The sequence below is a fragment of the Capra hircus genome, chromosome 7 (assembly GCF_001704415.2).
Source record: "Capra hircus breed San Clemente chromosome 7, ASM170441v1, whole genome shotgun sequence".
Classification (NCBI taxonomy): Eukaryota; Metazoa; Chordata; class Mammalia; order Artiodactyla; family Bovidae; genus Capra; species Capra hircus.
In genome coordinates, this window is record NC_030814.1 from 15,511,534 (window position 1) to 15,528,694 (window position 17,161).

The 17,161-nt window shown below is 42.3% G+C and overlaps 1 protein-coding gene across 1 annotated transcript in view; it reads right to left on the reverse strand.

Annotated features, from left to right (window-relative positions):
• The window catches only part of RHOBTB3 (Rho related BTB domain containing 3), a 61,904-nt gene extending 45,569 nt beyond the window's left edge, over window positions 1–16,335 (reverse strand). Inside the window, exons 1-4 of the mRNA XM_018050024.1 lie at window positions 15,729–16,335; window positions 15,347–15,572; window positions 10,315–10,501; window positions 88–242 (exon numbers count right to left, since the gene is read on the reverse strand). Of these exons, the coding sequence (XP_017905513.1) occupies window positions 88–242; window positions 10,315–10,501; window positions 15,347–15,572; window positions 15,729–15,730 (570 nt within the window). The 5' untranslated portion in view covers window positions 15,731–16,335. The remainder of the gene's footprint in view (window positions 1–87; window positions 243–10,314; window positions 10,502–15,346; window positions 15,573–15,728) is intronic.

Consider the following 17,161-nt stretch of genomic DNA (forward strand, 5'->3'; position numbering starts at 1 on the left):
AACCAAAGTTCTAATTGTGCTTCTAAGAAACAGCTAAAGAGCCAGTCTGACAAATGACTAATTTCTGTGACTGGGGCTGCCACTTACCACTCCTCCGAAATACTTTCCTATGTAGAAGTCATCGAGGCTGTGCAGCTCCAGGTAGGTGGCTCCTAGCTCTTTAGCAAGCTGGATCCCTTCCGTCGTACTGACGCAGCTCCCTCTGTCTGAGGTGCACAGCGGGCACGTGCAGGGTAATTCTTCTGAGAAAACGAACATGACGAACAAAGTGTTTTGAAATTAAACACACACACACAAATGTGCACAGACAACTTGGACATTCAACAACAAGTTAAGAGCTCACACCAGAATCACAGTTCAAGGCCACTTCATATAGGCACTGTCCACTAGACTCTGAATGAGAAGCGTCAATGATAACTGCAAGGTCCTTAAAATAAATAAGCTTTAAATGGAAGAACAACGAACAAGATCTTATAAAGTACATGAATTTTTAAACAAATGAATGAATACTATCAAGGCTATTACAGTAACTAACATGCCAGGCCTGCTTCCTTTTATACAACTTCAACCATGAAAACAATGGGCTGGCATTTGTTGTTGTTGTTGTAATAACCTTTAAATACATTCACTAAGTTTGGGCTTCCCTGGTGGCTCAGAGGTTAAAGCATCTGCCTGCAATGCAGGAGACCTGGGTTTGATCCCTGGGTTGGGAAGATCCCCTGGAGAAGGAAATGGCAACCCACTCTAGTATTCTTGCCTGGAGAATCCCATGGATGGAGGAGCCTGGTGGGCTACAGTCCATGGGGTTGCAAAGAGTCGGACACGACTGAGCGACTTCACTCACTCAAGTTTGAATACATCTTTTACTTTAATAGAATCCTCAATTTGACCTCAATCCTGAAAAATTGTCAGTCATTCCAAATTTCATATGAAGTACATTCCTATTAAACCAGACATTTCAATGGCTGAACTCTAAAGCATTCAACTGCAGTGACCAAATTCAATCACTTTTCATCTTTTGCTCCAAGATCATAAAACTAAAAACTGAAAGCATAAATTACTCAAGATGTGAACTGCCCCAAGAATCATGTACAGACCTATGGCTGGGAAGGTGGTAAACCAACCTGTCTGTCAGACTCTGCCTTAATATGGCTAATCATGTATGATCAACTCCATATTTGCCGGCCAGCTCTGTTCTGTTTCATGCTACACTTCAGATATGTCATTGTTCAAAAAGCAGCCAAGACCATTTCCAAGAAATCACACTGTTGTAGGCTGGCTTCCCTGAGAAACAGACGCTGACATGGAGACACCGTGTGGAGGAGGCTTTCTGGGGGGTGATCTTGGAAACAGATCTTCTCAGGGGTTCAGGAAGCTGCACTCCACAGAGAGAACTCGAACTGCAATGTTGTTCAACAGACAGTTCAGTTACTGGACAGGAGACTCTGGAGCTTAGATGGCCCTTGAGAGGGGTTCCCCACACAATGCTGGGTTTCTGTATCCCTAAATCAGCCAGTAAGTAGAGGAGGGTTGCCTTGTGGAGGGAGCAAAACCTTGGGCAAGCAGCTTGTATCAGCAGAGGGTAATGCCTGGAAAGGGACTCAGCTGTGACCCCCAGGGGCCAAAAGACCTGGTAACTGAAAGTACAGTGGTCCTGACAGGGCATTTAGGCTGCTCCCCCATCCCCACAGCACACACAACACGCGTCCTACCAATGAACAGCGCAGAGAGAGGGCATCTATATGAACACAGGGCATGCATACCAAGGATATTCAGTGCCAGGTGTATACGTAATACCCATGTGCACGCATACACCTAAGAATTAGATACTTTCAATTCACTGAAAGCATTCTGAGCTCGGAAACCATGCATTCACATCCTCATTTTGCAGAGGAGGAAACTGAAGCTCCGAAAGGTCGTGACATGTCTAAGTCTCCTTGTGTCTTAGAGATAAACAATAATAAAACTGTTACTTGCTACACCTGATAAAGAGCCATCAAAAGATAAGTTAAAAATTTAGTTTGCATAAAAATGCCACGATTTAAAAATGAAGCTTGGTTTCGCTAAAGTATGCCATAAATAATAAGTCTAGTTTGAGTTTTTGCACTTATTTTTTTTCTAAGATCATATTAGGTTCAGAGCAAATAAAGTTATCATACACAAGTTAGCCTATCTTGAAAAAGAACACACTGGCACTTCACATTCTTTACAGAGCCATCATAAACAAGGCCTTTGACTCTCTGAAGACAGAGATCTTCTCATGTCTACAAAGCTCTCCTTATATTGATGGAATGGGGTGGGTAGGCAAATCATCTTATTAAACATTATTTCGGGACAAAAATAAAATCAGTGCCATTTTGAGTGAAAAATTAGTGAGCATAATGCAAAATAATTGTGAGGCAACAATCTTGGTTTGAGGGAAAAATCCACTTACTGTCAGGCCTAACCCAGCTGAGCGGGGTTTTCCATCATGTGTAGCCACAAGCATCTTACCAACCTAGAAAGTGTCTCCTAATGTCCAATCGTTACATCTCCTCTATGTCACAGAAGACACTGCTTTTTGTTCACTTGCACCCAAAAGGAAAAAATGTCTAGCCATTACATATTAGGTAGGAGAATAAGCAAAATGTTTATGAATTAAATAAACCAACATTTAGCATTTCATCGGTAACAATCAGGAGACCCAAATAATTTTAAACTGCAGTGCCTTCTTCAGGACTCACTCCTACTGAGCCTTCCTCAAGAGCCCTGGAACTCTGGGAATCAGTGTTACATTTCCAGTTAACACTGCAGTTTTTTCTCTCCCCTTATAATATTATCTTTCAAGGTATTACCACAAAATGTTTAATTTTTTTTTCAAAGCAAACACAATGTAACTCTGGAATTAAGATGAACGGCATCTCTTTCAAGAGTGGCTTTGAGAACCAATATGGCAACCCACTCCAGGACTCTTGCCTGGAAAATTCTATGGACGGAGGAGCCTGGTAGGCTACAGTCCATGGGGTCGCAGAGTTGGACACCACTGAGTGACTTCACTTTCACTTTCTTTCAGGATGATGCTTACAATGTTGCCAGTGCTTGAGAGTATTATAAATCTTTTTAGGAATTCCAGCATAGCAATGTACTAGGCTCTGTCAGAGCTTCAGAAAGACAAGACAGGATGCCTGCTTTCAGAAGCTTAAGGCTATGAATACACCTTTGCCAAGTTTGGAAAAAAAATTTCTACTTTAAAGACAAATTCAATATTTAATAAAAGCCAAAAATTTATTCAGAGCCAAGTACGATGAAGACACACACACACAGTCAAGCTTGTCAAAACACGTATAACAAAGCAAAGAGATGAGACTGACTGTACTTGCTGAACTTGTTCTTAAAGCAGCTGGAGAAAGGAGTTACAGAACACCCAGCACACTGGACTGCAAGGGATTCCAGGAGCGAGGAATATTCCAGGAAGGAGGAACAATCCGTGTCCTTGAACCAAAGAGCCAGCTTTAGCTTTGTAATTACCTTGCGATCACATTTCACATGGGAAATTAATTTCACCCTGTTAGTGAAAATGATTTTTCACATCTGTATACATCATTCATAAAGCCATTCATTCACGCATTGAACAAATGTTTTTTGAGCAGCCACTGCACCTCAAATAGCAGGGTAATAAAGATACACAGATAGCTGAAACTCATCATTAACCGAGCCCAGGCAGACAACGACTGCGGACCATTATAATAAGTACTGAAATAAAGGTGTATGAAATCACCATAGGAACAGAGGAGAAATTAACTCTTCCTGGGGGATGGGGGAGGGCCTCGCAGAAGAGGGAACGATTTCCAGGGTAAGGAGAAATTCAGTATGCAGACAAGACGGGCTCTGCAGAGGGGTATTCTATATGGTACAACACGGTGCATGCGGAGGCCTCAATGTGAGAAAAGGAACACGTCACTTCCACTTTCAAGAGGACAAACTAAGCCCACAGTGCAATCTCCTCTTCCTGACAAACCACAGAAATCATGAAATGGGGGGTGGGATGGAAGGGAAGGAGAGAGATGGGGGGCAGTGGAGAGAGAAGAGAAAAAGGGAGGTGAACCTATGGCAACACTGAAAAATTAGGGGAGAGACTCTTATAGGACCATAAACTAGGGGTCCCTGAGCGGATGCAGGTGGCGAGCACAGGACCAAAGAGGAACCTGGAGGCTCAGAGAACAGGGGCCGCCTCACGCCCTGCAGCAACATGGAAGTGCTCACTGCTTCACGAAGCGGGGCGAGGAGCAGCCCAAGGGCACCCGAGTGGCCTGGGGCAGGGCAGGTCTAAGGTGAGTCTGCACATCCTTCTATACTAGGAGGATGGAGGACCCAAGAACTAACCGGAGTGAGTGTGAAGATGCAAATAGGGGGTACCTGGAGTATCAGAAAGCATAATGAGAAGAATAGACTCTGAAACATTGAATTTAAATAACCAACCCATGAATTTTCCATAATGATTTCAAAGAAAGGTGCAGGAGCAGAGAAAAGGGAGAGCTCTGCTTATGGCAGTGATAGTGAAGTGAAAGGCGTTCAGGCGTGTCCAACTCTTTGCGACCCCGTGGACTATATAGCCCATGGGATTCTCCAGGCCAGAATACTGGAGTGGGTAGCCTCTCCCTTCTCCAGGGGAGCTTCCTGACCCAGGGATCAAACCCAGGTCTCCCATACTGCAGGTGGATTCTTTACCGGCTGAGCCACAAGGGAAGCCCCACTCTACTTACAGTAGCATGCCAACTAATAAATGAAGGAGGACTGATAGGAAATCACTATTTTGCAACCCCAGTGATCACAACTGAAGGGATCACGCAAAATATCGGGTTTGCATTCTTATTAATAATGTCAGTGTCATGAAAGATACCCCTCCTGATCCCCTCCAAAAAAAAAAAAAAATGGCTAGGAAACTGGGAACTGTTCTGAATTAAGACACCAGCGAGACATGAGACCTAAATGCAACACACAGTCCTTAATTTCATACTGAATTTTTTTTAAAAAGAAAAAAATTAGAATACATGGGAAAATGTGAACATGGGTTATATTTTAAATAATAATGTAACAGGTAATAGTATGTTTCTTGAGTGACGGTTGCATTATGGTTAATAGGAAAATGGTTCTGTTCTTAGAAGAGACATGCTTAATTAATCAGGATTGAGGAAATTCCACAGTGTTTACAATTTACCATCAAATGGTTCAAACAAACAAAAAAAAGTGTGTGTTTTTAATTTCTGGAGCTTACTGTCCTATTCTTGTGAAGTTCTTAGGTTTGAAATTTTGCAAATAGAAAAAAAAAAAAGATGAAAGTTTCTAGAGGATTGAAAGAGTTGAGTATTATGATCTGAGATATTCTAGGATGGTTATTCTGAGAGAATCTATTTCAGAAAGAAGCCAAGCGGGAAAAATTGACCAGAGGCTGATTTACCAGCAAGCCTAAGCTTCAAAGCCCTTCCTTATGGCTTGTTTCCAAAGTCCTGGGAGAAACCTGGGCCTTGGGTTCTTTCACATGACATATGCTTTTGTAAATATGCAAAATGAGATAGTCTGTCTATGTCTGGTGAAGACACACGCCTCCTTCCCGTCCAACTCACTTCACCTTGTATCAGGCAGCTTTGGAGAAGCTGTGGACATTTTTAGGACGCTGCGAAAGAGGAATTTAAATTTAGGTTTCGTGAGATACTATTTGCGGTCTGTAGTCACTTCCGTGTAAGTGTTTGCGACCTGTCTTGGTACATGAACAGCCTTCAGGAACGCTTCTTCCACCCACCGTGCAGACTAGTCCAGCATCAGGACACAAAGAGGCAGAGCTGAGAGACGAGCAAACACGGCACAAACCGTGGTGCCAGCTCCAAAAAAAAAAACAAACCCAACTATCATTCTTTTTGCTCTACAGAAAATCTCAGAAAGGGGTTCTCATGTGAAGACTTGATCAAAGAATCTGCAGCCAAAAAATATACAAAAAGTTAGAGAAGTGTCAGGTTTTTAAAAAAAAGAAACTTTTTTTAAAATGTCTGTGGTATTTGACAGCTTTTCTGGAGTTGTAATTTCTTTGGCTTTCTTTTCACATTCTGAATAAACATTCATTTGTATACAGGTATGTCTGTTATTTTGTAGTGTTTTTTTTTTTTTTTTTCCTTACAAAGAACCTTTACAATTGTATAGATCTCAAATACTACAAAATTTGGAACTGCCCACTTAGACCAAAAAGAAAGTCATTCTGACAGATAATTAAATCACTAGGATCTGAAATTCAGTAAAGATGATGAGTTTGAGGTTTATTTAAAACATAAATCAAAACAGCTTCCGAGTCAACTGGATAAGCAGAATAGGAAAGAAAGACTGCCTAGATGATTCTAGCGTGGGTGAACAGATAAGTTGGGCATTATTTCTCAAGATTGGGGAACTCAGAATGAAATTAGAATACTACTTAATACCATACACAAAGATAAACTCAAAATGGATCAAAGACCTAAATCTAAGATCAGAAACTATAAAACTCTCAGAGGAAAACATAGGCAGAACACTCTATCGCATAAATCAAAGCAAGATCCTCTATGACCCACCTCCTAGAGTAATGGAAATAAAAACAAAAGTAAACAAGTGGGACCTGATTTAACTTAAAAGCTTTTGCACAGCCAACGAAACCATAAGCAAGGTGAAAAGACAATCCTCAGAATGGAAGAAAATAATAGCAGATGAAACAACTGACAAAGGATTAATTTCCAAAATATACAAGCAGCTCATACAACTCAATGCCAGAAAAACAACTCGATCAAAAAGTGGGCAAAAGACCTAAACAAACATTTTTCCAAAGAAGACATACAGATGGCTAACAAACACATGAAAAGATGCTCAACGTCACTCATTATTAGAGAAATGCAAATCGCAACTACAGTGAGGTATCACCTCACACTGGTCAGAATGGCCCTCATCAAAAAGCCTACAAACAATTAATGCTGGAGGGGTGCGAAGAAAACGAATGCTCTTGCACTGTTGGTGGGAATATAAATTGATACAGCCACTATGGAAGATGGTACAGAGATTCCTTAAAAAACTAGGAATAAAACCACCATATGACCCAGCAATCCTAGGCATATAACCTGAGGAAACCAAAATTGAAAAAGATACATGTATCCCATTGTTCACTGCAGCGCTATTTACAATAGCTAGAACATGGAAGCAACCTAGATTTCCACTGACAGATGAATGGATAAAGAGGTTGTGGTACGTATACACAATGAAATATTACTCAGCCATAGAAAGGAACACATTTGAGTCAGTTCTGATGAGGTGGATGAACCTGGAACCTATTACACCGAGTGAAGTTAGTCAGAAAGAGAAAGATAAACATCGCATTCTAACACATATATAAGAAATCTAGAAAAATGGTACTGAAGAACTTATTTACAGGGCAACAATGGAGAAACAGACATGGAGAATAGACTTATGGACATGGAGAGAGGAGAGGAGAGGGTGAGGAGTGGAAAGAGTAACGTGGAAACTTACATTACCATATGCAAGATAGAGAGCCAACGGGAATTTGCTGTATGGCTCAGGGAACTCAAACAGGGGCTCTGCATCAACCTAGAGGGGTGGGATGTGGAGGGAGATGGGAGGGAGGTTCAAAAGGGGGGATACATGTATACCTGAAGCTGATTCATGTTGAGGTTTGACAGAAAACAGCAAAATTCTGTAAAGCAATTATCCTTCAATTAAAAAAAAAAAAGACTGGGGAACTCAGTAGAAAGAGGAAGGTATCTGTGGAGACATGGGTCAGGAGAGAGACTGGAGCCAGAGAGAGAGACCGTGCAATCACCGTGTAGCTGCAGGGAAGTGAGGACAACAGATTAGCAGGTTCAAGTCAGAGGAAATGGCAAGAAGAGGTGAAGAAAAAGGATGGGACCCTGGGCAGCAGCCACAGGGTGGACTGATTTGGTGCATGAGTAAGAGGGGCCTCAGGGAGCCAGGAAATGAGACAGAGAATTACAACAACCAGGAAGAGAAAAAGTAGCTTTTGCTGAGTGGGGAGAGAGGTGTGTTTGAATAACTTCAAAGGGAAGATTGTTATTAGAATGTCAATTAAACTGGGCGACAGGCATATAATTGGCAGCCCTCAGTGAAAACCAAACCCAGCATCATTGCGAAAGTCATGTTAGACTGTAGTGGACTCAAGAATGAATGGGAAGTCAGGAAGTGGACTCAGGAAGTGTGGATGACTCGTTCAAGAACCGTGACCAGCAATAAAAAGAAGGTTAGGGAAGTAGAGGGGACATGGGGTCAAAGGGTCAAGCCTGGTTTATCCACATCTACTAATGCTAAACACATATCTACCATGTGACCCCAAAATCCTCCCAGAAATCTACCTAACCATCATCAAAAGAATGCAGAGATAAACCCTGGTGTGCTCATACAATGGGACAATACACAGCAATAAAAAGAACAAATTACAGATAAGTTCTGCATGCATGAATCTCAAAAGTATCACACTAGCCGAAATTAGGCAAACACAAGACACTGCATATCGTATAATTCCATTTGTATGAGGGTCAGGAATAGGTAAAACTAACTTATGATGTTAGAAGTCAGAACAGCAGTTATCTCTGGGGAGGTGAAGGTGAAGTCGCTCAGTCGTGTCTGACTCTTTGCGACCCCGTGGACTGAAACCTACTAGGCTTCTCCATCCATGGGATTCTCCAGGCAAGAATACTGGAGTGGATTGCCATTTCCTTCTCCAGGGGATCTTCCTGACCCAGGGATCGAACCCAGGTCTCCTGCATTGGAGGCAGACACTTTAACCTCTGAGCCACCAGGGAAGTCATCTCTGGGGAGGGGTGTTATTAAGTGGGTAGGGGCAAGAGAGGCTTCTGGAATGAGGCAAAAGCTCTATATATCTCGATCTGTATGAGATGGCTGTATAGATGCATACACACGTAAAAAAATGCATTAAACTGTGCTCTAAAATTAGTGAAGTCTAATGTCCTTTATTTTGCTATACTTCAATAAAAAGGAAGAAAAAAATGAATAAAAACAGAATTTTAAAGACAGTTTTACTGAGGAAATAATCCTTAAGAACTAGAAAACACCATCAATTCAAAGAGAATTCTGAGCTGACCCTGAGATAATCTGACAACAGTATGCACAGCAGCAACTGCTGAAACTGAACCTAAACAATCCACCAGCTATGGCGTCACCAATACTCTCAAGGTGGTGTTGTCAATACATTCAGCTCATTCACTGCATACCTAAAAACTCAGCTCTCAACCCCACACCCTTATGGGGACAATTTATCTTTCCCAACTGAATAGTCCCTTAGATTGTTGAAAACAGTTTTCTAGGGCTCAGTGTCAGCCTAATAACTCTCCCATATCAAAAAGAACACAATGACTGACTTCCTTCACTTCAGAAAACTAAGATCATGGCATCTGGTCCCATCACTTCATGGCAAGTAGATGGAGAAACAGTGGAAACAGTGACAGACTTTATTTTTTTGGGCTTCAAAATCACTGCAGATGGTGACTGCAGCCATGAAATTAAAAGACACTCGCTCCTTGGAAGAAAAGCTATGACCAACCTAGACAGCACATTAAAAAGCAGAGACATTACTTTGCCAACAAAGGTCCATCTAGTCAAAGCTATGGTTTTTCCAGTGGTCATGTATGGATGTGAGAGTTGGACTGTGAAGAAAGCTGAGTGCCGAAGGATTGATGCTTTTGAAGTGTGGTGTTGGAGAAGACTCTTGAGAGTCCCTTGGACTGCAAGGAGATCCAACCAGTCCGTCCTAAAGGAAATCAGTCCTGAATATTCATTGGAAGGACTGATTTTGAAGCTGAAAACTCCAATACTTTGGCCATCTGATGCGAAGAACTCATTTGAAAAGATCCTGATGCTGGGAGGGATTGAAGGTGGGAGGAGAAGGAGACAACAGAGGGTGAGACGGTGGGATGGCATCATCGACTCAATGGACATGAGTTTGAGTAATCTCCAGGAGTTGGTGATAGACAGGGAGGCCTATCGTGCTGCAGTCCATGGGGTCGCAGAGTCGGACATGACTGAGCGACTGAAGTGATACTGATACTTCATTTCTGTAGAAGAACAGTTTAAAAGAAAACCTTGTACCCATGAGAATCACAGTAGTTTGTGATACTTATGTTTGACGTCTCATCATAGCCATTGATGAAGAGATGACAGCTGGCAATTTGAACACAATCATTTTGCTTAAAAAAAAATTACTAATCATCAATAAATAATGCTTTTCAAAATTATCATGGCACCTGCACTCTCATATAAACAAAAACTACTTACCATTTTGTCTTGTACCAACAGCAGCAATGATTACTGGAACTGAATTTAATGCTCTTTTTATCACTGGAATATAATTATCCTTCACTTCATGGAATGAAAACTTGTCGTTTACATTGTATTTGATCACAATGATGTCCGCACCTCCAATTAGATTTCGAGAGGTATACCAATCACTGTCAAAAATGTCCTAAACCAAAATGTAGAGAGCAATCTTTAGTCTGCCTATATTCAAATTCATCATGAAATAAACTGTAATATATTAATTTTTTTGCTACATTTTAACTTTTGAATTCATTTAAAAATTATCAACAATTTTAAAGAACAAAAATGAAAAATAAATAAAAATTTATTTTTTAAAAGGTAACTACATGAAATTTAAAATGTTTGAAGTCAATCAACTCTTTAAATTTTTTTTATATTCTTTTAGCCTGGAGAGCTATGTAGTGGTAAAACAGAACCTAGAGGATCCCTGAGACTCTGATGAAATAAGCAAACTCTTTCAACACCTGTACCTAAAAATAAACTTTGTTTTAAAATTATGCCATAGCTTTATCACCTATAGTTTCAAAAATATAACACTTGCATTTTAGATACAAGAGCATCAGTGTGAGTAAGGAAGCTTCAGAGGATTTTCTGTGACCCAGTTAGTGCAGGATTGATCAGTGTTTTGGATTATAATTACTGTGAACGCCACGGAGCTCCGTGTATTATATACACAAATTTCATATATATCTTTCGACTTTATCCGTTCTTTGGACAGTACTCCATATATATAGTGGTTTAAGGGAGGAGAATGGGGCAGGGAGAGGGTATGCTTTCATAAAAAGATGGTGTGTATTTTAAGATGTTAACATGGTAAGGAATACACTTGCAATTCATGTATTTTCCTCCTATCAATTAAAAATTCAGGTTAAACCTTTCCAGTTTTGAAAATCTTTATTCTGGACTACAGTTAATAATATTTAGGCTTCCCAGGTGGCACAGTGGTAAAGAATCCACCAGTCAACACAGGAGACATCAGTTTGATTCCTGGGTTGGAAAGATCCCCTGGGGGAGGAAATGGCAACTTGCTCCAGTATTCTTGTCTGGGAAATCCTATGGACAGAGCCTGGTGGGCTACAGTTCATGGGGTCCCAAAGACAGTGACGGAGCACGCACATTAATAATATTTATATTTAGAATTAAGGCCAAAAGTAACTTATTATGGACCCTAGAAAGTTTTTAAGGATAAAACTTTGCACTTTGATATTTTAAAAATAATTTTTCAAAGTTATTGCGTGAACAGTGGTATAAGAAAAATATCTGTATGCACCTTAAAACCATTGCTAAAATATGCATAAATGGCCTCCTACTTCCATTCTGGTTAACTATTAATCATTATTTGTCCTTTCATGTGGCCTTTGGTATGTATTCCTAGGATGTAATAATGCTAGATTAAGAAAATAGCTAGATGTGGCTGACAAGTCCAAAAAGCTGTTGGCCTATGAAAGTTTGCACTTTGAAGTATGAGTTCAAAACAGGGTTTCAATCACTTGTGACAGAGCTTTTATTCTGCTAGAAAATTCTGGAGAAGGGTCATGGCAATGCCCTTTGGCAGAGTGTCTTCTAACCAGTACACCCCTATGCCCTGGCCAAGCCTCTCCCAGTTCCCTGCACCCTCACAACCTGCCCATTTCCAAAAGTATACTCAGTAACACGAATGACAGAATTTTTAGTTATGAATACCTTACCCAAAGTGGGACAGCGTTTTTAGAGGAAGACTTAAAAACGAAACAGAAAAAAAGAGAAAAAGAGAGGCCAACCACCGGGCTACAAACGGCAAAGGCAAAACCTTGAACATCGTGGAGGATGTAAGACGACGGAAAAGTGGAAAGGGACACAGATCAGGAAAATGTGAAAGCTCCCCAGCAGAGCTCTATGCTAATTTCCAAATCCCAAACCACAAGGACCCATTCAGTTCCAACTGTATCTGGTATAGTATTCAAGCTCAAAGTGTGTAAGTACAACAGGGTATGGAAGTACAGTAAAGAAAGGGGACAAAGTCAGATGAGTGGGACAAACAAACGAAAGAAGTGGGAGCAATATCAAGCAGCCGTTTAACTCTGAGAAAACAAATCCAAAGTAACTGCTCTTTGCATTCCGAATGGTTCAAAATTCCAGAATACTGGAGAGGTGAAGAAGGAAAGAGGAGACACGTAAGGGAAAATATTATGAGGAAATGGGTTTTGGCTTCATTAACTCTGTGGTATTGAGGATATAAAGACTATAACTAATTTTACTTTTTAATGCAAATCAGAGCTTCAAACCCTGCACAAGAAATGTGTGCATATATTACTTCATTGCTTTTTATGGAATATTTCTGGTAAACAGGAAAAGATCTAGAAATGAAATAATAAATATTTTTAAAAAACATGGATTTGAGAGACATACTATTAATAAATAATAAGCTACATAAAATGAATTTGAAGCTCATTTATTTAAAGTGCCAAGTATAAATGGCAAAGCTCCAGAGCAGGGCAGCAGACCTACAGAAGAAACCTAGGAAAGAGGAGCACAACTATCTCATTCTAACTCCAAGGAAACAACGTCACATTTCTTCAAACTATCTCAAAGAGAAAATGTTCCACTGATTTCTAGAAATACGAAGGAAATCAAATTCTCCCAACCCTCATAAATCAGTTCCAGGATTTCCTCAGGATAGTTATGCAACACAAGGCTTGGAGCCACAGCTGGGGAATGGAACTCATCTTTTAAAAGGAATCTGAATTTTTACAATGAAACAACAATTCCATTCTACTTGGTTGTGGGGCTGCAATACAGCATCTATTAATACCAAGTACTAACAAGCTGCCTATGTGTTCTTGTGTGTAAATCTTGAATGATATGTAGGAAAACTTTACTTTTGCTTAGTATAAGCAATACATGGCTATGTTAAAGTTGTGATAAATACTTTATTATTATCATAGCTACCACTTATTAAGTATTTACTACATACCAGTCTGGATGCTAAGAACTTTACACTATTCTCTCATTTACTCTTTGGCATAGTTCTAGCGGGGGGTGGAGGGGTGATTATTATGTTTATTTTACACACAGGGAAAAAAAGGCCAAAAGAGGATGAGTGACTTTACCCAGGAACACAGCCACTAAGTACCAAGGTGAGGATCTGAAATCAGGTCCTTTTGATAGCAAAACTCGTGCTCTATCTGCTTTGCTGTGTTTAATATTCTGATTCAGTACATGTCAAATACCAGCTGATGAATACAATCAACTTTCATACCTCCAACGGGCTTTTACTTACAACCTAGAGAAGAAAAGCATCTTTTAAAGAGTAGCTCTACAAACACATTCTACTATGCCTGAAGACCATTATAACCCAGAAAACTGTGCCTGGTTATATACAAACTCAATGCCTTAAAAAGGGCCAGAGTTAACCAAACAAAGGTGATTAGAATAATAAAACATAACAATCAAAAATCTAGATGACAAAGGTTAATTTTAACTGATTTGGAAGATTTCATTTAGTACAATCCATGGGATCACAAGCACTGCTTTTTGTTAAATTATTAATAATAACATCAACAGGAGTTAACTGCTCAAAAAAACAAAATAAAACAAAAAAAACAGGAAAGGTTATCCTAACATCCTAATTCAGCTTATTTTATTTCCCCTCCATTTATTTACTCTATTCACTCAATATTTGTCCAACTGAGTGTAGACCCAGTAAGTTTTTAGATTGTATGATTTTTCACAATGAAATGGTCAAAGGGGAAGAAGGGTTTCATTGTTTGCATGGACTCCAGCCAGTAAGTTCTCTACCCATGCTTCTTATGATCAGCATCATCAATGTCGTAATTAGGAGTTTAATAGCCTCCCTGTTAGACTGAAAAGGCCTGTTTTTCATTTATTTTAGTCTACTAACATAAATTTACTTTTTAGCTGAAAATTTATTTGGACAAGTGATCTTTTCTTTCTGTAATATGGAAATCCGCATAAGAAATGTTTTTACAGACATTTTATACATTTCTTTGGAAAGGTGTATCCTGTCTTTGTATAGGTATAGCCTATAGTCCCTAATTCACTTTTCTTAAACTGTGGTTTAAACGTAAACCTCACATAAAGATAACCTCTATTTTTTTTCAGACCTTAAACCTTCTTCTGTTATAAAATATAACACTTAGCTGCAATGTAGATTCTATACTAGTAAAGACTCAGAAACTTTGAAATAAGATTACATGAAAACATTCTGGATGCTACTGTGTACTGAAAAACATTTATACCATCAGGGTGTAGATTTCTTTCTTCTTTTATCACTCAAGAATTAGACTAGCATTTATCAACTTCATTACAATTTCTTCTAATCATCGCAAATTTTAAAGCTTTTTTCAAGTCCCAAAATAGTATCAGTAATATTTCTGATTTACGGGTCAGGAAAAAGAAATGGCTAAATATATCAGGAACATCTGCACCATTAAAATTAAAAACTAATTAAAATTTTTTTCAAAGTGCTATAAACGAGTTGTTTAAATTTAATTCTCAGTCCCTGACTTTCCCCCTCCTTTCCAGGGGTCCTATTTCTGAGCTGGCCCCCAGTGAAATGTATTTTGGCTCTGTTGAGCTTTCAGAGATCTTTATTTTTAGAACACTCATATTACTATATCCCCCACACAGGATAGGCAAGGAAAAAAAAAAAAAACAAACCACTGCTCTCTGCTGTTGAAACTTAGTGACCCGCGTCCCTTGGGGTTGGGACATTTAAGGGTCAGCTGTCTTAACCAAGAGACAACCCACAATCGTGAAACGTACGATTCTCACTGAGGCTTCTTTTTTTTCTTTTTTACCTTCTAAGAGTGTTCTTTGATTAGGCTGGCCCCTGCCCCCTGAAACGAAGGACCAAAGACTTTCCCCAAAATGTGAAAAAAAAAAAAGAAAAGAAAACTCTCCCCCGGTGACCCGGACGTTGACATTCATGAAAGAGGGGGCGGGGGAGAAAAGAAAGAAAAGGAAAGGAAAGCTCCGTCAGCCCCCTTACCCAGACGGGACAGTCGTGGACCACCAGCTTGACGTTCCCAAACGCGCTGGCCTGATACTCGGTGAACACGGGCCGCGCGGCCGCGCCGCTCGCGCTCAGCAACAAGCTGCTCTCGTCCCCGGAGACCAGCGGGCTTCTCCCCAGGTAGGCGCGGATGAGCCCCGACGGCCGGCTGTCCTGGTGGAACGCGTCCCCCTCGTTCCCCAGCGCCACGATGTGAATGGACCTAAGGCGGCCGAGACCAGGGGGAGAAGAGGCGCGTGGTGAGCGCGGGGGGCAGCGCGCGGCGAGGACGGGCGCGCGAGAGCCCCCCGGGCCCGGGGTGGGGCGCACGGCACGCGCCGGAGCTGGAGACCAGAGCGGGCCCGCGACGCGTACGTACATGATCTCCAGTCCCCCGGGCCCGGGCGGCGGCGCGGAGAAAGGTCGGCTCCTCGCGGCCTGCGGGGGGCCAGGCGGCGGCGGGTTTCCGCCCCCCGCCACCACCACGCGCGCCCCCCAGCAATCAGCTCATCCCGGGCCGCGTCTCCCCCTCCTCGCGCGCCTCCAGCGCGGCGCGGCCGACGCAGAGCGGGCGGGCGAGCGAGCTCCGGGGGCCGCGTGCGCGCCGCCAGCCAGTCAGGAAGTGCCGGGGCGCATCCCCGGGCGGGGGGACCCGCCGTTCCCGCTGCCGGGCCCCCGCCGCCGCCGCGGAGACTCGCCGGGCGCCGCGCTCCCCCGGCCGGGCGGCCCGCCGCCGCGCCTCCTGCTTCTGGCTCAGCGGCGGGGGGGGGAAAGCCCGGCCTCCGCCCCCCTCTGCGGGCCGGGCGGCAGCCGCACGTGCCGGCCTTGGAGAGGGGGGTGTCCTCGCGCGGACGCGGGGGCCTCGCTGCCCGCTGAGGCTCCCCCCCGAGCCGGGGCAGCGGCGGCGGCGGCGGGCCGGATACAAAGGAACGGCCTGCGCGGGGCGCCGCGGAATAGAAATTAATAAATACGACGCCCCGGCCCGAGAGCTCCCGGTCACCAATCCGCCTGCAGCAAGTTTGTTCAACTCGAAAGGCTGTAACCGGAGCCGAGCGGGGGAAAGGGGTGGGGGGCGGGGTGTGGTGATGGGGCGGTTGCGGCCCCTGCTCCCTAAAGACTAGGGGGTAAAAAAGGGTAAGGAAAGCCAGGGAATCCAGCCCCCGGCCGCTCCAGCAGCCCCCCTTTTTTCCTACCCCCTTCTTGGCCTTGACCAAAAGTGTTTTTACCAAGTCTGCCGCTTGGTCATTTGTCAACATGTAGTACAGCTGTTTTCTACAATCGTACTTGCGAGAAAAAAAAAAAAGAAAGGCAACATTCATCGTGGTGCAGAAAGGGTTCTTTGTTCACGCACCAATTAATTCGCGAACGTCGCTTCTCGGGAGGATTATTTACTACTTCAAGCTATATTTGGCATCTTTTTTGACCAAAAGCCGAAGGATTTTGTTTTGTTTTGTTTTGTTTAAGTGTTGAGGTTCTGATTGTGATAGCTGTAGGAAGTCGTTACGCGTGAGGTTGTTTAACGTGTTTACAGACCAAATGCGAGCTTACGTGGGGGATTTTTCGGTACGCATTATGGCTACATGTTTAATAATAGCTCCTCAGACCAGCTGAAAAAATAACGATCATGCTAATGCAAGGATACTTTAGATTCTTTCATGATAACGCCTTGAACTAAAGGCTGTGAGTGTCCCCAAAGGGCCTCAAACTGCCTCGATGCAAGTGAACACTGGAATCCATTGGATTCGAAAAGGAGCCAGAGTTTACTCTGGGGCTCTGCCTCTCCATAAACATGAAAATTCTCGCAAGTGCTCC